General features: G+C 35.7%; 1 protein-coding gene across 1 annotated transcript in view; it reads left to right on the forward strand.

The window, feature by feature from the left end:
• The window catches only part of CDH7 (cadherin 7), a 124977-nt gene that overhangs the window by 67411 nt on the left and 34103 nt on the right, over window positions 1-23463 (forward strand). Inside the window, exons 5-7 of the mRNA XM_060118182.1 lie at window positions 188-355; window positions 2839-3026; window positions 20393-20646. Coding sequence (XP_059974165.1) covers window positions 188-355; window positions 2839-3026; window positions 20393-20646 — 610 coding nt within the window. The remainder of the gene's footprint in view (window positions 1-187; window positions 356-2838; window positions 3027-20392; window positions 20647-23463) is intronic.

The raw sequence follows: 23463 nt of genomic DNA on the forward strand, positions 1-23463 counted from the left end.
TGTGTTTGTGATATTGTATATAATTATTATATCCCTTTGGCCTTTAATATGCATTGCAATTATTAAAAGGAAAAAAACAAAGCAAAAGGCCACAACTCAAGAGCTATTTTCTACCTATATCAGTGTTCTTCGCTAGTATAAACGCAGTGATTCATGATGCATTTTACTGGGATTTGAAATTTTACAGGAGTCATCAAGACCGCCCTTCCAAACATGGATAGAGAGGCTAAAGACCAGTATTTGCTTGTTATTCAGGCAAAGGATATGGTTGGTCAAAACGGAGGACTCTCTGGAACCACGTCAGTCACCGTGACCCTAACTGATGTCAACGACAACCCGCCTCGCTTTCCTCGAAGTAAGCTGTTCTGTTGCACGTTGCAAGCACATTAGTTTTCCTTGCTGGATTATAAAAATGTCTTTAAACAGGAGTTTTTCCAAATACTTCTCAAACAAATAATTATCTTAACTACATTCTCCCCCAGTTTTATCAGAGGCATGATTTTTAATTCAGTAATATGGAATAATAAGGGTAATGAAAATAAATAGAAGTAATTATATCTTTGTATTACTTCTATCTTAAATATAATATGCTTTTTCTTTTGTTCACACTTTGAATACTAGACAGTTATGAAGTTTGTTTATGCATTAATCTTTTTATTCAAAGACATACTACTCTTTACATTCTGTAAGTTATGAGGTTGTTGCCAATTAGTAACATTCAAATACGCTTCGTGAATTCTCTACGCTAAAAATATTGCTTTATTTTTAAAGATAAAAATAAGAGTCCTGAACTTCACTTTTCATTCCATACTTTTTTTTAACCAGTTCAGGTACCTTGAACATTCCTTCTGCTACCTACCACATCTTTTTTATACAAACGCTCAGCATTTCAAAAGAAATCAGTCCAAAGAACCAGAAAACCGCATGCCCTCAATTTAGTTTCTTTGACCAAAGTGGCTTTTGTTTTAAACAAGTAAGAGGAAAAAAATAATTTCCTTAGGTAGAGCTGTCCTGATTGTAAACATTTCATCTCACTCTCTTTTAGTTGCCTTTTTTCTGCTTTTTTGTAAATGTGTGTGGTATTTCTTTAGAATATTCAAGAAAATAAGGAAATCATACAAACTACAATGTTTTTAAATGCTTGTCTGATAGAAATAGGGAACTGAGCTCCCTTATGAACAGATCTTAAAGCTAATAATGTTAAACAAGGACACTTACTCTGTAAATATGAGTGCGACCATGTTTTCCTTCAAATACTGCTTCTTTAGCTGTTTTATTTTTATTTTACATATTTTTAATATTGTTGTACAGCAGACATTTCAATACCTCCTGGCAAAATAAAGAAAATTACACTAACTTTAACATTAAAAAAAAAAAGAACCTTTCTTTAATTGTGTCCTTGATGGCTTACAATGGGGAGGAGAGGAGGATTGAAGAATAAACAAAACAAAACAATTAATGCGATTATATTTGGCTGATAATAGAATTAGCTGTTTCTCTTTAACTACAGTGATAAGAATTGGCACTTAGAATTTTTGTGGTTTCAGTTGTCATGATTTGATAGGATAGAGCATGGATTTTCTAGCTTACTAGATACTCCCCTACTTATTAAAGTGAAGGAAGCCAAAAATATGTCATTAGGTTTTTCATTTTGGCTGGGATTTTTCTCTACCATTTAGTTACTATTCTAACCTTGAAATTTTTGGATTTTCCTAAGGACGCTTGTAGATATGTGAAAGCGTTGCTCAAAAATAGTAAGTATGTGTTGTAATCATTTTTTAAAATCAGTAACAACTTATAAAATGTAGAAAATTGCAAAAGCAATCATTCTTAGCCTAGAATGTGGTCCCTTCATATGGATACATTTTCCTTTCTCTGTTTCAAAGAAAATCCTTTCTTTTCTCTTCATAAGAAAGTGCAAATGCACCACTGTTAGCAGCCAGAAGGAAATGGAAAAGGGTGGAGGAAGCAGGAAAAAGTAGATGATTAGAGGAAAACGGTGAAAGGGTGTTTCCTAGTTTCAAAGGGATGGTTGACGTACTTCATCTGCCTCCCAAACTGGCTTCTTAAAAATTTTATTTATTTATTTATTTATTGAGGTGGTGGGTAGGGAGGAGTTGAGGGATGGTGAAGAGTTTTTACAAAAGAAAGTTTAAAAAAGTTACTATTCTTCTTTTGCTTCTCTTTCCTCCTGTTCAAATAACATTGCCTCTGCTCTTGTACCATTGTGCCCCAAATCAGTTCTACATCCAACTCACACAAATAATTCTTATCCTCGGTAAATTTATGAGCTAAAAGAAGACTAATATTGACTTTCATCAGCTTCCTTGTCCAGTTTTCTGAAATTTTTGCAGCAGAAGATACTATTATGGAAATTCCAACATTGAGTAATCAGAACTATTTAGGCTTGGTTTTTGCCCATTTGAGGCCTAAGCTATACTATTTTAATTTTTTAATATTCAATATTTATATTAATTGCATTTTAATTCTTTATAGTTAATACTCAATGTTAAGTCTATTTATAATTATTTGAAATTTATCTTTACTATTAAAAGTAGCATATTTCTCAGCACTAGAAATACCGGAATGGAGGATCTCCTCATGCCTTTCCCCAGGCCATCTGTTTCTGCTCTTACTTATTGATTATTATCTAATTATTTCCATGAAATTTCTTGAGGCTGCATGAAATTTGTCATTTGTCTCTTATTGCTTTGTTATCTTCTTTATCAAAAAATAAAAACAAATTAAGCAAAGATGGTGCAAAATAGCCAAATAATTAAATTTTTATTGGTTAGTTTGGTGTAAAGTTTTGTTCATTTCTTGTTTTTAATTTCACAGGGTCGTACCAGTATAACGTCCCAGAATCATTGCCGGTGGCTTCCGTTGTGGCCAGAATTAAAGCTGCCGATGCGGATATAGGAGCTAATGCTGAAATGGAATACAAAATTGTGGATGGTGATGGATTTGGGATTTTCAAGATTTCTGTTGACAAAGATTCACAGGAAGGAATCATTACTATACAGAAGGTAATATTTATTTTTGTTTCCTGTGAAGGTAATATCATAGAGATTATTGAGAAAACTTGTCTGCTCTGATGGAAGAATGTGTTAGACACATTGAATGGCTTTATGGGACCATTGTTATTTTAATTTTAGGAAAAAATGCTGTGCATTTATTTTTACGTGTCGGGATTGTAGAGAAAATTGAGTAATGTGTAATTACACTCTATCAGTTCTATTCTCTGAGCAAACCCACAGCTCTTATCTAAGCTCTGTAACAGAAAAGCATACTGGCAGATGTGCTGTTTTAAATGACCTGCTTGGCGAGATGAATATTCTTTTTTTTTAAATTAATTTTTATTGGAGTATAGTTGCTTTACAATGTTGTGTTAGTTTCTGCTGTACAGCAAAGTGAGTCAGCTGTATGTATACATATATCCCCTCTTTTTTGGATTTCCTTCCCATTTAGGTCAACACACAGCAGAGTTGAGTTCCTTGTGCTATACAATAGGTTCTCATTAGTTATCTGTTTTATACATAGAGTGTATATATGTCAATCCCAATCTCCCAATTCATCCCTCCCGAATATTCTTCTTTGTTGACTATTTTAGTAATGAAACCCTAAAATCATCCAAAAGTCCTTGTAAGCAACTAGACAAGCACTCCACATACATGAAAATAATATACGTAAACTTGGAAATAGAAACTGAAATGTTGTAGACTAGCTACATTATCAGCCATTCCTTTTTAATATTTATATTAACTGAAGTATTTGAAAAATTTATATAAACAGAGCATGGAAAGTTGTGAAGCCTATCATAATCCCTTAAAAAATAAGTGCAAAAGAGATTTAAAAAAATATTTATAATCCAAAATAAAGACTATTTGCCAAATTAGCTCCCAACACTGATTAGATATGGGGGAAAATGAGCTGTTAACTCCCTTTGATCTGTACAGATGTGATCCTTGACAAATGTTAAAAAAAAAAAAAATCAAATGGAATTGTTCCAGAATATAGTCTTATTTTCTCAAATGTTTGAAATACTAAAAATTAAAACATATATGAAAATGCCCACACTCAAGATACTGGGATTTTATGCCAGTGTAACAATCCAGGTGTATAACTCTGTAATTAATACTCCTCAATAATTAACACATCAATAAAGAAAGTTATATTTTAGTTGTTATAGGAAGACATATGTTTGATTTCAGGCCAATGGGCAAAACATTTCTGCAATTATTTCCAGTGGACAGCTGCTGTTTTAGCTCAGCTGGTGACAATCTGTCTAAAAAAGTTTTAAAAAGTAGGCTAGGCCAACTCTTGGTAAAATGTTTTGTTTTGTTGTCTGAAATAAAAGGAATGCACTAAGGTGCAAGGCTGCTCAAAGATTTCAGAGATTCATCTGAAATCAATCTGCTCATATTCCAGAAGTTTTAAATATATATTGAAATTATTTTATTGAACACATACGTATATTTCATATATTATAATGAGACAGTATAAATCATTGAAGAAATATATAAATACAAATATATATGTATTTGATATGAGATATTTGATTCAGTAATAGAAAAAATTTTATAGTCAATTCCTTGATATTATTTCTAGAAGTTTTAGAGAATTGTTTTAAAAAAAAGTTCTAAGAAAACTGGATAAATGCATTTAATCTCACAGCATAAAACTCATTAAAAAAACTATGAGGTAAAAATGATAACTTACAATGATATAAAAGTCACATAGGGCTTCCATGGTGGCGCAGTGGTTGAGAGTCCGCCTGCCGATGCAGGGGACACGGGTTCGTGCCCCGATCCCGGAAGATCCCACATGCCGCGGAGCGGCTGGGCCCGCGAGCCATGGCCGCGGAGCCTGTGTGTCCGGAGCCTGTGCTCCGCAACGGGAGAGGCCACAGCAGTGAGAGGCCCGCGTACAGCAAAAAAAAAAAAAAAAAAAAAAAAAAAAAGTCACATAAATAATTATTACTACTGTTCTAGGTAGTGATTAATATCTGCTAGGACTTATCTTGAGTAATTTAAAGGCTTCTTACTTAATTCTCAAATCTCATGAAGGTATTATTAAGTACAGTGAACATATGGAATCATTATAGAATGTCCAACAAAAGAAAAAATGGTTAATTTTTGATATTTCCAAATTGTAGAATCTTGTACATCATCAAAATGATGTGGTGACGTTGTCTTAGCATATTAACTAATACGGGAAATGATTGTATAAAATATTACATAAAAAAAGCAGTATCCAAAATTTTACAGACCCTTTGTTTCAAATTTTCATTTATATAGAATAAAAATTGCAGGAAAATGTTAAAATGATAACAGTAATTGTTTCTGGATCTTCACTGTTTTTCAATATATAATATGCATTCGTTATTATAATTACAATGTTACTAGATTCATAAGAATATTATTCAATGACCAAACCAAAATATATTTCATTAACAGCACTGTATGATCTACTTTTAGTTGATGAAAACTCTTGTCCAAATGCAGAAATATGTCACAGAGATGTCAGTCACTAGACTGAAATTTAGTGTGTTGTTGAAGCTTTCTCAGGTATTGAAAAAGACATTGTTGTCCTCTGTCTAATGAATTAAGATTCAAGAACATTCCAAATCCCATAAGCATTTAGATTAATGGATTAAAAAAAATTTTGATACTAGAGATTTCTACCCATGCACAGCCAAGTGAGTGATGTTTTGTACCTAATAAATGCCCAATAATTGGTAATTAAAAATTTATCAATCTGTCATTATATGGGAAGTTATCTAAATGTTTCAATAATTTCTTATGCTAAATATGAGATCAAAATTGTGTTATTTTATGTTTAAATTATTGACAATGAAAAATAAGTTTTATTTTCTCCAGTGGCTTCTAATAGATGAATACTGTCTAATTTTTATTGTTTCTCCTCCTCTGTTTTCTTATATAATGTCAGTGATTGCCTTTGGATAATTAAGCACACTCAGTGTACAGGAAAATCTTGAGAGACAATGATGGTGGAAAATTTTACAATTTTACTGTTGTGGCGTAAATAACCAGTAAAATATTTAATATTTAATGAAGAGAATCTTGTTCACTTTGAACTCTATAAAGCATAGATAAGTCGGATAATATCTACATAGAAATAAGTGGAAATAACACCTCTTAGTTTTCTTCACGCTGCAAATCTTCAGTGTTAGCAAATGTTGCTTCACACTTTCCTCCTACCCTCTTTCTCCACACAGTTCTGCATAAATAATAGATATCGAGGTAATTACGTGGTATACATCAGCCTAATTTTTATTTCCAAAGCTCCCTCCACCCACAAACTCCTTTTTAAAAATTATAGTTTTGCATTTTCTGCTCATATATTCCAATGCCTAACCAACCCAACACAGAGTTCTTACTGATATTAAAATAAACAGACATAAAAAGTGGCTTCTTGAAGAGTTAATTAAAAATAATGGAAATGATATATTGGGTTGGCCAAAAAGTTTGTTTGGGTTTTTCTGTAAAAATCTCACGGAAAAACCCAAGTGAACTTTTTGGCCAGCCCAATATTTACTTTGCAGTTCAAGCTTTAGTGATCAGTGAATTTTTTTCACTTGAAAAACTTGCTTATGGTATTAGAGGTTAATCTAGTTTTTAGATGAAAAAGTACTGTTACTTTGTAATTTTTTAATTTTTGAGAAGTTTTTTATTAATTTATTCAAAAATGGAATTCACATTTTATGTGCAGTGACTACACCTAACACTGTACCTTAGTATTAGTTTTGTATTAATCCAGGGCTTCTCCCATTTAAAAACCTCAAATAAGGCTCATATTCCAACTCCTTACATGGACATCTAAGAGCTATTTTTGGACCCCTAGAATTATTTAGACATATTTACCAGATACATATCCCACTATTCCTAGTTTTATTCAAAGATCTAGAGTAGACACTAAGCCACTTTTAACTCCTAGAAGCAACATAAATTTTCTTCTAGGTCTTCAAACGTTCCCTCCTGGAGGACTCACTTATGCTCTGCTCCTGTGCCCACTTACTGTTGCTCATCTTTTTTTTTTTTTTTTTTTTGTGGTACGCGGGCCTCTTACTGTTGTGGCCTCTCCCGTTGCGGAGCACAGGCTCCGTACGTGCAGGCTCAGTGCCCATGGCTCACGGGCCCAGCCGCTCCGCGGCATGTGGGATCTTTCCAGACCAGGGCACGAACCCGTGTCCCCTGCATCGGCAGGCGGACTCTCAACCACTGCGCCACCAGGGAAGCCCTGTTCCTCATCTTTTAAGACTGGAGTGTTGCTCCCATTCTTCCTTCTTTAAACCAAATAATTAAACAGGGGAAGTAAAATTGTCTGTACCACAATTTGTTTTTCTTGATCAAGGAAGGGTGTGTGTGCACGCATGTGTTTCCCTTCAGTGTTGGGAGCTGATCTAGTAAAAATGTAATACCATGGGTTTTTTTTTTTTCATAAATTTAGCTGTGGTCCCAAAGATTTGGGCAAATATCTAAGTCTCTGTAGAAGTGTCCAAGAGAGCCCAGGGCCCATTTGCCAGCCAACTGGTCGGTCCCACCTAGTCTCTCAAAGATTTGAACATGACCTGAGAAAGGAGTTGCATAGTAGATGGATAACGCTATTCCCCAGGTAGACAGGGGAAGGGAGACTTTCTTATGGAAGTAACCACCTGTGCAGAGCTTTGTCATATGAGATAGCACGTTAAGCTCAGAGAACTAGAAATAGGGCCATTTTACTGGAGCACAGTGTGGGAGGAGGGGATGCTGGCACGAGATGAGGCAGTGTAAGTGAATGGTCTCTTTATGCCTCTTTTGCAAGGCCACTGTTACATATGTGTACCGTGCTTTGCAAATGAGAGTGGATTACAAATAATAAATATTAAAAGGTATTTTACTTTCAGCTACAATAAAATATGCTATGGAATAGAAAATTATGTTTGCTAATTTCTCTTGAACCCTTATTGTTGGGACTGTGATAATTCTAATTCAAAGCATTTCTTTTCAAAGCACTGAATTTTAATGATATTTATATAAACATTTATTTAAAATATTATCACTTTCCTGGCCACAGTCAAGTAGCACACCTTTTTTACTGTTAAGTTTAAAGCCTTAAAGTCTTTTCTTTTCTTGTCCCTTCTTGATCCATAATAGATCTTGTCTCTTTGTTTTTTTGTCTTTTGTCTTTCGTGTTTTTTCCTACTCTCTTTGGCATTACCCTAAGATTGGTTATCATTGCTTCACTCCAAAACTATTTTCATTGTTCCTCAGCTTTTTAATTTTTAAATCTATCCTTTTTAAAAAAAATTGCTGTTCAAAACTCAACACTATTTTATTTTTATTATTCCAACTAGTTTGAAAAGAAGCTACTTTATACTAAGAGATTAAGACAGAGTGATACAACAAATTGAAAGGAAGTGGTAAAATAATCATCAATGAGTTTATAGATTTAGAAAATTCTAAAAATTTATTGAAAAATTATTAGAATTAAGGAGGGCTTTCAGTAACGAGAACTACAAAAGTAAGTTACAAATCAGTAGCTTCATTATAGCTCATGAGAACATGTGTATGAGCTCTGGTCTTCAATCCAACCGTACGGCTTCAGCCCACTAGAAGTTGTATGTGGAATATCCATCCCTCTTGCCTGTATCTCTGAACCTTCCATCTTAAAGCAGTGTGATCTCACAAAGGCAATCTTTATTCCCAAATCCAAGCACTTTTCCATCATTAAGGCAACAGTATCTTGATTCTCAATTTCAGAAGTGTGTCTTTGTTTACATTTTTTTTTTAAACTAAACTCTCTTTGTAGTGTTTTTCTCAGAATGAAGGAAGTCCTTTCTGAAGATTTGCTGATTCTCTCTGTTAAGAACTAACAACTACTTATGACACTCAAGGACAGGATTTTGATTTTCAGTTCTACTTCTCAAGATTTCAGTAAATGGGGGTCTATATTCCATTCCAGCTAAAACATTTCCAGAGACCCCTCCGAGTGAGCAGAGTCTGAGAAAACATATATGAGTCCCATAAATTCAGTATTCTTTTCATGACCAGATAATAGGAGAATCATTTGTGAAATCTAGAATGGATTTCTGAATCTGAGTCACAAGAGCATTCTGATTAAAACCAAGAAATTCTGAAAGAAGACAAATGAAGCCTTCTTCCATTGTTCTCAGAATATTTTAAAATTTTCACTGAGATAAACTAGAGAATGCTATGGACAGTCCATAAATATGAACCATTTGTTCATAAGTTTTCCAGGCTCTCCTGACTATAGGAAAACCTTTACAACCAGACACTGCTAAGATGTTGATGAGCTTTTTGTTAAAGACATAAGTATATTTGTTCTGATGATGTGTATCTCAGGGTGTTACTTCACATTTGGATAATAGAGTTCCTATGTCCATTTAGCTAGTCATTTCTATTGGAATTAAGTTATTTTGTACCTGTGAACCATGCTTGATAATCATCTGAACTTATTTTCTCTCTACTCTATAGTATAATAAAACTTTAGTCCATTGCTTTTTCATAAACAATGTACTGTCTTGGTTATAATGAGATTTATTCCAGTTTGAGCAAATTATTATCATATTTTGAAACATCTACATATGCTGTACTTGCATAGGGTGAACTTGGGAGCAGGGAGAGAAGAACAGAAAAACAATCTTTTTCTAAAACATATGCTAGAAAAACAAAAAGAAGTACAGAATTGTAAAAAGTTATCTTCAGGTATGCTATTATTGCTCCAGTGTCTTATATAGAAATATAAATTCTGCATATGACCAAATATGCAGAATCCACAAGGCTAAAGATTTGTATAGATGTTACCATAGAATTATTTTTTCAGAATTCAATTATCCTTTCTATACATTAAGAATAGACATGCTTATATATTTTAGGTATTTTTAAAAATGATAACAAAACCACAGTGTTAAACCGTTAAAGCAAAGTACAATCTATTTCTGTGGCCATTTATGAATGATTTGATAATAACCTTTAAAACCAGTTTTACATAGGGCCTCAAAATTCACCAAGCATAAACATAAGTATTATCCCACGTGAGTGAAAACTGTGTCTTTCTTTCTACCTAGAATTCTTTCTGTTTACATTTCTCCATCATAATTTACAATGTAGGAAATTTAGTCTCCTGTTTTTCCTTTGAGGTATGGCAATCTTACCTTTAACGTACTTCAGTTTTCAATGTAAGACCTCAGTTGGGATTATCTCATGGAATTTTGCTTCTATAAAATACATTACTACATAGAGTTACAGTACAGTAAAAAATGAGCATTTTTCAAAATGCATTTCCTTTGAAGGATAAGTACACATCTATTTTCTGGCACAGGGATGACTTGTATGGTGGCTGATATCATACTGTCAAAGAACATATTTAAGCTTCTTCAGGCCCATTCTGCTGTGCTATCTTCATAGCCTCCTCATTTTCCATACCCTAAAATAAGGTTGAATGAAGTCAAAACCATCAAATAATAGAGCATTGTTGGGGAGGTATTGATAACATGGCCTCCATTCCCTGTGGGAGAGGAAGGGTTAGAATATGCCGCGTCCTGTCCAACTTCCACTCAGCTGCACAGATTTCTGAGCTCTGGGTTTGCTGTCTTGTTATTGAGACGTGTCCTTTGTCTGCTGCTTGCAGTAATTCCCAGAGTCAAGTATGTATTTCAGTATTTCATAAATGCTGTTGATGTGTGGTAGAGGAAAATGAAACCAACAATATTTCCAATTTATTTTTCTTCTTTTCATTACATTTTTTTCTTTCAAAGATGTTGTTTAAGTAATCCTGCTGCTGTGGATGCACATTTCTCAAAATGGAGGAAAGATATGTGTCTCCTTTGACTGTGAAAAAGCATACATTTTGGATTTTTGTTTTAGATTAAAACAATAACTCTAATTTAGTGAACGTCTGAATTTCAGATTATATTTTCCAATGTGTTCAACCTATTGTTACTATGTATATATAAGTGGATCCTAACATCATCTTAATCATCATGCACATGGGTGCATGTGTATAGACTCTTCTCTACATATTTCGAGTATAATAAACGAGTATAAATTTACTCATTTTTGAATAGTCAAGATTAGAGATGAATTTAGGGTCTTAAAAAAATAAGATAGCAACACTCTTTGAAGAAAGTTGAACAAAGAGACGAAGACCCTGTTCCTTAGGAGTATTTTCCATTTTCTTTGATTTTGGCAGTTATCAGAGCAATCTTCTCAGAATATGTGTATGTCAAAGACATATTCCAGTGAGCCCTTCATGGTTTTTTGTTTTGTTTTGTTTCGCTTAGTACAAGTCACAGATAATGCACAGTTTTCCTTATTTCTGTCTTTTTCCATGGTGTGTTGTTTCCTAGATTAGTTTCAATGGGTAGGATTCCAAGAAAGAGATATTTAAGAAGTAGTTAAGAGGGGATTTAGTGATTACGTAAGGAAAATTGGAGAGAGAATTTAAGGATAAAACTAATGATTCTAGTATGAGTAGCTAGATGAAAAATGTGCTGTTCCTTTAGAATGGGAGTGTGGAGGTGATTAAAATGGTTTCCAATATATTTGCGTTACCTGTGATATCTAGGTAACTATTTCTAGAAGGTCATGAATGAGGGTTTGTAGCTTAGAGGAGAGATCTAGAGTACAAACTTAGGTTTGGGGGTCATATCGTATGCATGGCAATTAAAATGAAAGGGACGACTGAGAACATCAGCTCTAGCATGCATATAAAATGAGGGAAAGAATGCTTTAGACATTACTTGGTGAAACTGACAAATTTAAGTTAGGGCAGAGAAAGATTCAGAAAAGGCAGTTTATTGTATTCTTCCAGGATTAAGATATTTTAAGAGAATTTAAAAATAACTGATCAACAAAGCAAATAAAAATTCATATTTAGATCAATAAAAAGAATTGCATATATTGTCAGTAGAGGGAGGGGATTGATGGATCCTGGAATCTATGTTATGTAGTAAAGACAGGACACAACCAATAAGGGAATGATAAGAGTCAAAGGCCTGGAGTTCAAGGACATTTCCACGTCTAGATCTGATCTCTCTGCCACTAGTTCATTTAGTCATTTCAAGTCTGTTTTGGTTCATTTTCCCTGGATATGCAGCCATCACATGTCAAAAAGTGAAGTCATCCACTTTTATTCTCTTCCTCTTTGTGACTGTATCAGCTGCTACCTAACAAGTCATCCCAAAGCTGGTGCTTTAACACATTATTTCTTTAGGTCATGATTTCATGGGTCAGCAGTTTGGTGGGGCCTCAGCAGGGTGGTCTTACGAGGGCTCACACATGGGTCAGAGGTCAGTTACTCGTGAGCTTGGTGGATCTGCCTCTGTAGAGGTGGCTGTCTGTCTGCTGGAAGGACAAGAGAGGCTGGAAGTGTGCCTTCCAGCAGCCAGCAGCTAACCTGGCTTTGTTCCATGAATTGCAAGAACAAAAGCTCCATAGTCTCCTGAAGCTGATTTCCGGAACCGACACAACATCACTTCCGCCATATTATATTGATCGAAGCAAGACCAGGTGACCCAGATTCAAGGAGTGATGGTGGGGGGGTGGAATACATGAAAAGAGAGGAGCTATAAAATATTGTGGATACTGTGAAAGAAAAGATTTTGGGTCCCAACTCTGCTCCAGGGAAACTAAAAAACCTTCAGGTTACATTTACATGAAGTGGCAAAAGTAAGGGTGAATCTCAGATCTGCTGACTTCCACTTGAATCTCCTCTCTACTGTCAGCTGTGTATATATAAGTGGATCCTAACACAGCTGGATCTGTGATAAGTGGATATCTGTGATAAGTGGATTATCTTATTATCCACTTATCTGTGATAAGTGGATCCTACTCACAAAGTAATTGTGTGGATCAAGATTAATTAATAGTTGCCACTATTTGATAAAGGTCCCCAGGAAGACATAAACTAAACTGTCTTTGGGTCATAATCTGGATTCAGCTTCCCTGAAAATGAGACCCTTTCATGGAAGTTCCTGGTCCAGTCAGTAGTGCATGCTGGGAAATATGGGCCTCAGCACAGTAAGGGAATCAATCTGAGCTATACTGTGAACCAGGTTTTTTGTTTGTTTGTTTTTGTTTTTTTGGCGTTACTTGGGCCTTCCACTGCTGTGGCCTCTCCCGTTGCGGAGCACAGGCTCACCGGCCATGGCTCATGGGCCCAGCCGCTCCGCGGCACGTGGGATCCTCCCAGACCGGGGCACGAACCCGCGTCCCCTGCATCGGCAGGCGGACTCCCAACGACTGCGCCACCAGGGAAGCCCAGTGAACCAGGTTTTTGATGCTAGGCAGGAATATAGTCATTGGCAAGGCTTGTTTTCTACCTTCTGCTTATAGAATCCAAACAGCCTACCTAAATTCACTCTTAGAACTATAACCTGCGCAGGGTAAGGACTATATAAATGTGTATTGTTCACGGGAAATACGTTCAGCTGTTTATGGTACTGCCTCTTTGTAGACAAGTGCAGTTAGCAATTTGAAATGTGTGTGCATTTAGTTGGTGGTCATAGAATTTTTTAAAAAAAATTGTTACAAAACAGAGATGTGTTAGGATACCTGCTTGAATTGCTTTTTTAAAAATATTCAGTGATCTTTATATCTAGGTTAAAATGTTAACGTAAGTACTCTTGGAGGTCAGAGGGCACTCGTGGAGCTACATAATGGAAATAATAATTCCTGATATTTGTATCCTTATTTTATTCCTAATAGCTTGACATAATTTAATGTCTTAGGCTTAAACATTTCTGCAGTTACTCATAAACTGGACCCTTTCTCAGGGTCCCAGTTTACCTGTAGAGCACCAGATACTTTCTATGTAGTGGAAGTGATCTTTGCAAAATGTGAATGTTTGTATCAGGCACCTGAGAAGCAGCAGTGTTAAAGTATAGGTTTTTTTGAAAGCTAAAATAATGACTCTCATTCAAATAATTTATTCTTAGATTTTTTTTCTTTTTTCTTTCTTCACTCAGCAGTCAGTGAATCTCTGTCCTATCTAAGACAGTGGTTACCTACTTGTAACAACTGGTAACCTACCTACCTACCTCTGTAAGATTATACATTTGGCTTCTCTCATAGATCTCAAAGCCTAGCACAGTGAGACAGACATGAAAGGGTCAGTCCCTTGTAGAGGACACCCACAGAGCTGGCGAAACTTCCAGAGGTCTTCTCCCCTTCACACCTGAGCCTCTCTGAGGGCTTTAATGTGGACCATTATATACATAATTATTACATATATATATCTATATATATATATATAACAATTATGTGTGTGTATATATATATATATATATATAAAACAATTTAGAACACATCTTTCTCTTTCCTCTTCCCTATAAAAAAATAACTTATTGCCCAAATCTGGATATAGGTTTTGTGATTCACACAAATTTCAAGACAGGTAAAAGCTGCATGCTGCTGATAAAATCACTTGTAGCTGTGAAAGCAAAAATGTCACTGGACAGAGTTAAACAAGTAAGACAGACCTCAAGGATATTGCAGTTAGGAGAGAGAGATGAGAATTCAGTGTAATCTCAACTCAGGTGAAACAAAGGTCTGGAGAATTTTGTAAGAGCTGGAGAGAGTGTGTGTGTGTGTGTGTGCGTGCGTGCGTGTGTGTGTGTGTGTGTGTGTGTGTAATGGGGCAGGGGTGTAGGTGACACTGTGTTTGCTTTACCCAAAGGAAAAGTAAATTTTCTTGTATTTTCATGATAGCAGGTAGTTTTGTAACTTGGAGCAAGACTCTTGCTGAAGATTGGTTCTAAGAAAAGGTAGGTCAGGGGCCTAGAGTCAGGAAGAAGCCTGTCTACATTTAGTCAAGCTGACAGAGATAATAAGGCCTTCTTGGGCATAACCCAGGGACGGGGGGGGGGGAAATAAAAGCAGTAGTGCAGTTGTACATAATAATGGCGTGTTTTTTTTTTTGCTTTTGGAAAGTACTTAGGGAAAAACTTTAGAATTCTTATTGTATTTAAATGTACAAAATTGTTCTTTGCTGAGATACCTTGTCCAAGGTTGTAGATTACTTCTAAGGTTCTGGGCAGTAGATTTATTTAGAATAAATTAATCATAAAGGGAAAGTTATGATTGTGGGTTCTTTTCCATTGGTACAGTTTCATTTAAGCCCATTTACGTAGGAAAAATGATTTGTATTGATTTGATCAAGTAGGGAGGATATTGAAAGCCACAGAGTATATGCTTTGATCCCAAAGACAGCTGGAAGCTCCAGAGAAAGAAATGCTTTTAAAGATGATGAATGGTCTCAGTGCTTTTGTACAAAATCAGTATTAAACATAAGACACTATATACATAGACAGTGCCAACGTGCGCGCACGCGCGCGCGCACACACACACACACACACCAGCCCCAATGGCACCATGCCGTGGTTACAGGAACAGAAGGAAGAATTTCCTGAACGATGTAACTTGGATCAGTCCCTGAAACATCAACAACAGCATTGGCCCAAAGTACAAGATCTAAAGGAGGTCATTGAGCTTAACAAGAGCGTGTTTGGCTATAGACCAGAAGGCGAGCTATATGCAGAAAGAAAAATGCAGTGTAATGATTTTATTAAATGAATTCAAGATGATATTTTAACTTAGGTTTTTACTATTGAGGAAGCTAAAAATGGCAGGGGGGAACTGATGGGTCTCCCCTGTTTATGATACTTAATTGTTTTGAATGTAACAGATGAATACTATAAACTGACTTTGCCAAAGATATAGGCTGAGGTGTCATGGGGGAAACAGAAGAGAAAGACATAATCTTTACTTTCCATTTGATTTGCTCATAATCTAGCCGGAAATCATGGCACTAATAATAGTATAGTAGTAATAGCAAATGCTTATACAGTAATTACTCTGTGTCCATGACTGTTCCAGATGCTTTAAATTTATAAATAATTTACAGCAATCCTACTTACTTGGTGAGGTAGGCAGATACCTAGATGTGATAATGCCATACAGCATGAGGCCCTAATTGCTCTTAGAGTTTGAACAATGCCTGCTTGTTCTAGCAGAAACGGCATGGGTGGTGGACAGATGTGGCTTGGAATTCATGTAGTGTGTCTGCCCCTAAGTATGCATAAAATTTTGGGCTTTCACTGGAGCTCTTTGCTACTTAGTTTCAATAATACCAACCTTCTTCTGTCTTTTAAAATGCACATTAAAGATGTGTGTAAAACTTTTTTTTGGAGTTAGCTCTCTACAAATATAAAGAAGTTTTATTTTTAGGTGAGGGGATTATGAGATCACTCATAAAGAAGAAGATAGCTGGTCTCCAAAAGATTTCAGTAAGAAAAATGGCAGACAAAGTTATATGAGGAGGAGGGAGCAGCAGGTGATACACACTAGAAGGGACAAAGTATGCTGTTTATAGTGAATAGTTCATTTTAATTGTAGTAAAAAAAAAGTGAGAGGAAGAGGGGTGAACCTCTAATCTGGAAAGAGCTTATTATTTGGGGCTCCTTAGACCGCGGATTGGCAAACAACTGCCTGCCTGTCTCTGGACAGCTCAAAAGCTAAGGATGGTTTTACATTTTTAAGTGACTGAAAAAAAATTTTTAAAAAAAAGATATGTGAAAGTTAAATAGAATTCAAACTTCCTGTCTGTAAACGAAGTGTTACTGGCACACAGCCAAGTTAGTCCAGTTACCTGTGGCAGAGGACATGGTGCCTGCAAAGCCTAAATATTTACTATCTGGTCTTTACAGGAAAATGTTGCTGACCACTGTCTTAGTTCTAATGCTTACTGTTTTAATCCTAAAGTTCATCATCCTTTGATGGCAGTAAATTTCAACAACCCTATTTGATAGTTTAGGAAAGAATATGTCCAACAAGCTGCTTTCTCTTTCAGCATCTCTGACATAGATGTCACTTGACAGATGAAAAAGCAACTTCTCTGTGGCATCGCTAGTTTGGGTCAAAGTGACAATAATTGGTTTCAGGTTCTTAATAATCCTACATATTTATTTTCTTGTGAGCTGCAGCTTGAACTGTGTTTTGGTCAAATTTCCAAATATATCTAGTCTCCAATGCTCTGTAGTTTCAAGTATTGAATAGAATCTGTTTAGACATTACCTTTATCTCCTTCCCTTTCCTTCTTCTTTGTCTTTCCCCAGTTATTATTTTAACTTTCTTTCCCCGAGTATAACCTTGCTCATTAAATCTAATAGTTATGGAATGTATTGCTTTTGTAGAAATCAATAAGAAAGAGAAACAGGAATTAACATTTTATTGCAAAAGCCTTTTCTTCAATTTGCTTAACCATCCTATCCATCATACCACACCCTTCTTTGAAAACTAGTCTGGCTTATTCTGGTTTGCTCTGAAAATCATTTTGTGTGGCACTTCCTTCTGTCTGGAATCTTGATTCATAGGCTTTCATATGAATTCTTTTATTGCTCGATTTTCAGAATAGCTTTTAGGCAACCCATCATCACGCATGATCCTGTGTTTCTTTATGACTTGGCAGCATCCAGATGTCTTTACTGCATGTTGTTGCCTTTTAGACACATTTAAAAAAAACAAGTTGCCAAAAAATAATTGCATTCATTTGTGCAGTAAATGTAAATTATTCTCTCATAAGTCAGTCAGAATTTTACTTGAATACAAAAGGACTAGCTGTCCCTTTGGTAAACCTGAATGAATATCTTAAAAGTTGCGGTTTTGTACTTCCCTGGCAGCACAGTGGTTGAGAATCAGCCTGCCAATGCAGGGGACACGGGTTTGATCCCTGGCCCGGGAAGATCCCCCATGCCGCGGAGCAACTAAGCCCGTGCACCACAACTACTGAGCCTGCGCTCCAGAGCCCGCAAGCCACAACTACTGAGCCCACGCACCACAACTACCAAAGCCCATGCACCTAGAGCCCGTGCTCCGCAACAAGAGAAGCCACCGCGATGAGAATCCTGTGCACTGCACCAAAGAGTAGCCCCCACTCACCGCAACTAGAGAAAGCCCGCACGCAGCAACGAAGACCCAACACAGCCAAAAATAAATTAATTAAATTTTTTAAAAAAGTTATGGCTTTGAGTCAATTGAAAAGGAGATGGTAAACAGGGTGTTTTTTTTTTTTTTTACATAGTCTATCTTACATAGACACATAATATATAAAAGTAATATTTCTCTCCTAATTTATCAGTTTTATAAATATTATAAGAACAAACTGAGGGGATTCCCTGGAGGTCCAGTGGTTAGGACTCCACACTTCCACTGCCGAGGGCGCGGGTTCAATCCCCGGTCGGGGAACTAAGATCCTGCAAGGTGCATGGTGTGGCCGAAAAATAAAAATAAAAAAGACTACAAACTGAATAGGTTCATATTCATGCTATGTGTGAGTATGTTTAGAGTGTCTTAAGTAAATGCATTTAGGTAAATAAGAATGCTTTGTTTTATTTTTAGCAGAACCCAAATTCAATATCGGATTACATGTATAGGCCCCAGAAAATTATAAGAGGTCAAGTTTCTTAGAAGAGGATTTGCAGCACAATTACTTGAAGAGCCTTTTCAAAATACATATGCTTGTGACTCATCCTGGGTCTGCTGAATCAAAATCTTCTTGGAAGGAGCCAGGAATGTGTTAGAAAGTTCCCCTGAGTGGTTCTGATTCTTACCTTTGGTTGAAGACCATTGGGGTAGAAATATTTTTAGATAATAGACAAAAAAAGGTAGCCTCATAAAAATATCACTGATTTTATTAATAAGGTGCTGTTTATGGCGTTGTGTAGCACGTGCCCCAGGATTTTCATGTGAGACCTCAGATAAGAATTAAAACTTGGTTTTTCCACAGTAATTATAAGAAGTTTTTTATAGTCAAGAAAAACAATTTACCTGGTTCTTTCTTCCTCTACCTCCCACTCGAGCCCTCTGGATTCTCTGGGGCAAAGGTGTAGTTCCGTTTTGAGGCTCTTGAGGCCTGGATAGCTACATTCTAGCTTTTCCTAATTCATTAAGAATGTATTGAGTTCTTTCAGTGTACCAAATTCAGAACAGGCAATTCTGGGAATGCTAGTACTGAACAAAACAGTTTGGAGCTTACAATCTACTAGATGAGACAGCTGTTAAGCAGATAAACATTTGAATAAAGCTCTCTCTGGCCTAGATATTGTGAAACTGTTCTGAGTATTGGTTTATATATTTTTCATATAAAAAAGATGAGCCATGGAATCTCTTCATGTCCTATTTATGTGGAAACACACACAACACACATATAGTATATATTTTTATATTTTATATATATGTGTTGTTATATTTTATATAAGTGGCATGTACCTTTTGTCATATATATTGCATATATAGCACACATATGCCCATACACACGATGGATAAATTTAGATTACAGTTCTCAGCAGTACATTTTAGCCCATTTTTCTTAATGCTTTTTTATTAAATAACACGTAAAAATGACAAGTAAATTATGCTTTATATGTGCTAGTATTTCTACTGGTTTCTAAAGTTTTTGTTTTTATATCATTAAATGTAACAAATATTTTGGGACAGTTTTTTAGTGGTGAGATTGAGACTGAAAGTCACAACAAGCTGGGACTTTCTGTACCCCCTGAAGAAAGAGAAGCATGTGATTGTCACAGGCAAGTTCTACCTGTTGGGCATAGAATTCTTTTTTTCACAGATGGTGCTTCATTAGTACAACATTTAATTGCCCTTACAATTTTTTAAGCTACCATATTGTTTGACTTGGGTCACTGTTTTTGAGAAAAGTGTTAGCATGTTAATCCTGTTGAAAAGTTGCAGAATGGTGATTCTAGAATATAACTGTCAACCCTCTAATACAAATAGAGATACAGTGTATACTGATGGCAGAATACTGAAGAGAGAAACAGTGGGTGCTTCATCAAGAAGAATCAACTATGTGTTCAGGCTGTATAACCTCGATATGCCACCTCTTCTGCCACAGCTGCATTTGGAACACTTGAAAGTTAAGGATTGTAAAGGAGTCCCCCAAATCAATGAAAATGACCTTGTAAATGAGAAATTCAATGGAAAGTTATATTTTTCTTCCTTTTTAATGTGCACCCCTGGATACTGCAGTTAAATTACATGCTTGAAGAATACTACCTTGAGGTCCTCTTGGAAAAGATTCTAAAATCATATCAGTTGTCATTCAAAGAATGTTCTAAAGACCTGCATTTGCCCATGCAGCGTACGGCGGCAGAGTGGATTAAGTTAGCTCAAAGGTACTTACCATTGTCTATGAGCCAGAAAGCAGCAAGGATTCTGATTGGCATTATTATTTATTACTTTTGAATGCCGATGGTGCATTTTCCTGGCTGGGTCCATACTATGCTTATTGATGTGCATGAATGAAAAGGCTCTGTTTTGCCTTAATTTAATTTTCCTAACAACTTTCTTTATAGGACTTGGATTTTGAAGCCAAAACAAGTTACACGCTACGGATAGAAGCTGCAAACAGAGATGCCGACCCTCGCTTTCTAAGCTTGGGACCGTTCAGCGACACGACAACCGTGAAGATCATTGTGGAAGATGTGGACGAGCCCCCTGTATTTTCCTCACCGCTGTACCCCATGGAGGTGTCAGAAGCTACCCAAGTTGGGAATATCATTGGGACCGTAGCAGCTCACGACCCAGATTCTTCCAACAGCCCTGTGAGGTAAGAGCTCATTGCCCTCCTCTTCTGTAATTTTGCAACAATGTGCCTTTATTCACAACTCGTCTCTATGTTATGATGCTTTGCGGTCATAGCTAAGAAAAACCAGTTTTGTATACGTATTGAGCCATAGCTGCAGAAGTGAAACAACATCAGAACAGTGCAACATTCTAGTAATTCGAAAATGTGTCACCTGATTATCCAAGGCCATATTGTGTGGCAGTATCTTTAGGCACCGTTGTCATCCACAAGCAGAGCTGATGTGCCTGTTCAGCCAGTTATCCTGAGCTCTTTCAACACAAACTGTGTTCAGAGAGAAAGTGATGCATGTCCTTGTTGTAGGATAAATGCAGATGTTAGAAAACTAGTTTTATACACAGTTTAAATTAGGGGTTAATTTTTCAACAAACCCTTTTTTATATTGGTCTATATGGATAGTATATGTTTGTTAGTTTCTTAATTCCACTTATAAAAAATAAAATAATACCGTATCTATATATAAGGACTATTTAAAAATGTCCTTTCAATAGTCCTATAGAGAGAGTAGGCACATTGTTATAACCAACTCTGTAGCACTAACAGAATGATGATATGTAAGCGTTTCAAAATATCACAACATTCCAGTTCACACTTTTTACTATAGTTTTACAATCTGAGAGCTACAGACATGTTTTTGTATATGCATGTATTTGTGTGTGTGCATATGATAAAGCATGTCTTTTTAAGTAAATATTTAATAATATTTAAATGAGTATATAGAACATACCAGAAATTACCTTGTGTTTCATGTCTTAATTTGGGTTCGTAAGTAATATTTTTCAGTGTCATGATTTGGATTTTGATTACAAAAGCTAACAACAGATTTAACTTTTAGATTTAACTGATATTTAATGATGCTAAGTGCTTTTGAGCTAACTTCTGAACTAAGTCTGGACATTGCTTACAGAGTATCAAGAAAAATATCTATACATTAGACAATGACTTTTAGTTAAGAAGAGCTCATAATCTTTTTTCCTCCTAAAATAATAAGCGATTTAGGCTTATTACTTATATAAATAATTACACACATTTAATAATATTAAATATCATTTTATTATTTACATGTAAATAATAATCATATATATGTGTGTGTATATGTAATTAGTACTCTCCTTTCCTTCTCTTTTGTTTGACAGTAATATCATAGCCTAGTAAAGAATGGGTATAAACCAATTTTTATTCCAAAAATGAAGTCATACTCATTGCTCCTCTGTCTTTACAACAAATTCAGGCTATATGGAGGCTATCTTACTCTTAATGCAGTGGTCATAAACCATTTCTAAGAATGTAGCCTTCTGTGCACTAGAATATCTGTGGGTCACAGATGTACTCAGATGGAATAAGCCTTTGCCTCCTCCCTGTAATAGCCCAGGCTTCATTGTCAAACAGCTCCCTGACTTAAGCTCAGCTCCATCTACCGAGTCCCACTGATGTGCACAAATCTGAATTTGGGTTTTGTTATAGCATTGCAACTCTAGTGACATACTTGTTTCCTTTCCCCCAAGAACAACCAACCACAGTACAATCGTAGTCATAGATCAGCTACTCAGGGTAGTCTGACTTCTGCTTAAATCACTTAATTTACTGGGGAGAAAGAGAGAATGATTTCATAAAATTGAGGATCTGGAAAAATAAAGAGACACACTAATACGTATCGTAATTCAGTACTTCAGTGAATGAGAGGATTTAAGAAAATTTTAATTTATTATATTGATATTTTAATCTTATTTTTAAATTTTTTTCTTTACCCATTTCCTTGTGTATTATCCTGTTAAAGCCTTTCAGTGTAAATATCTCACTTTTAATAATATTTTACTTGGAAAAAGTGCAATGTTATATACTAACTTGGGGAAGGAGAAGGGAAAGTAGGACCAAGTGGGTAGTGACTTGATTTAGAGGTGAAGTGAGTTCTGTGTCTGCTCCCTGAGGCACAGAGATAGAAAGGGCCAATGGCTTCATTCTGCTAATCTTGGAGGTGAAGATCTCTGTGACTTCCATCAATGAAAGAGCAGCTGGCCAGCGCTGTATTTTTACTTCATTTTTATTTTCTTAAAACTAATCAAGGTGACCTTGAAAGTTCAGGTTAGTACCTCTTACATCCTTTTCTAATCTCTAAGTTGCACAAATAGGGAGAGATTTTGTTCAGAGTGAACTGAAATGTTGTGTGTGTGTGAATATTTCTTTTGCTTTTGTAAAATGAATTTCTTGACTTAGGCTTAATGCTTGTATTCTTGCAACATTTCTTTGCCTTGCACTATTTTTCATAAGGTCAGAATAATCACTTATAGCTTATTTGTTTCTGAATTTGTCTCTCACATATTTCTCTTTTCCTATCCATTTATGATCTCTTATAAGAGGCCAGCCTCCTCGTTGTATAGTTTGGTGAGTTGATGGGTACTCCTAGCAGTAACATTCTCTAGAAGACTGGTTCTCTTCCCAGCACTGCTGTTTTCTGAGTATCCTAGGGGATGTCACTTAGCCTCCTAAGTTTCCATATAACCCAGTAAAAAGGAAAACCAACACTTAATCCCTGCTTTGTCCCAAGGTTTTTGAAGATTAAGTGAGAAAGGGAAAATAACTGATGCTTTTAAACTGTCAATCATGACTAAACTGTTAGGATGTACTATCATTGTACATCGCTATTATTATAGTTTATTGTTTTCATGGCATTTTTATTTCAAGGTCAATCAAGTCAGTGAAGAGAGACATTTTACAAGCAACTGTATTGGCAATCTGTATTGAACGTTGGTTAGTATTCACATATTTTCCAATATGTAGAAA

The sequence above is a fragment of the Mesoplodon densirostris genome, chromosome 15 (assembly GCF_025265405.1).
Source record: "Mesoplodon densirostris isolate mMesDen1 chromosome 15, mMesDen1 primary haplotype, whole genome shotgun sequence".
In the NCBI taxonomy this organism is placed as follows: Eukaryota; Metazoa; Chordata; class Mammalia; order Artiodactyla; family Ziphiidae; genus Mesoplodon; species Mesoplodon densirostris.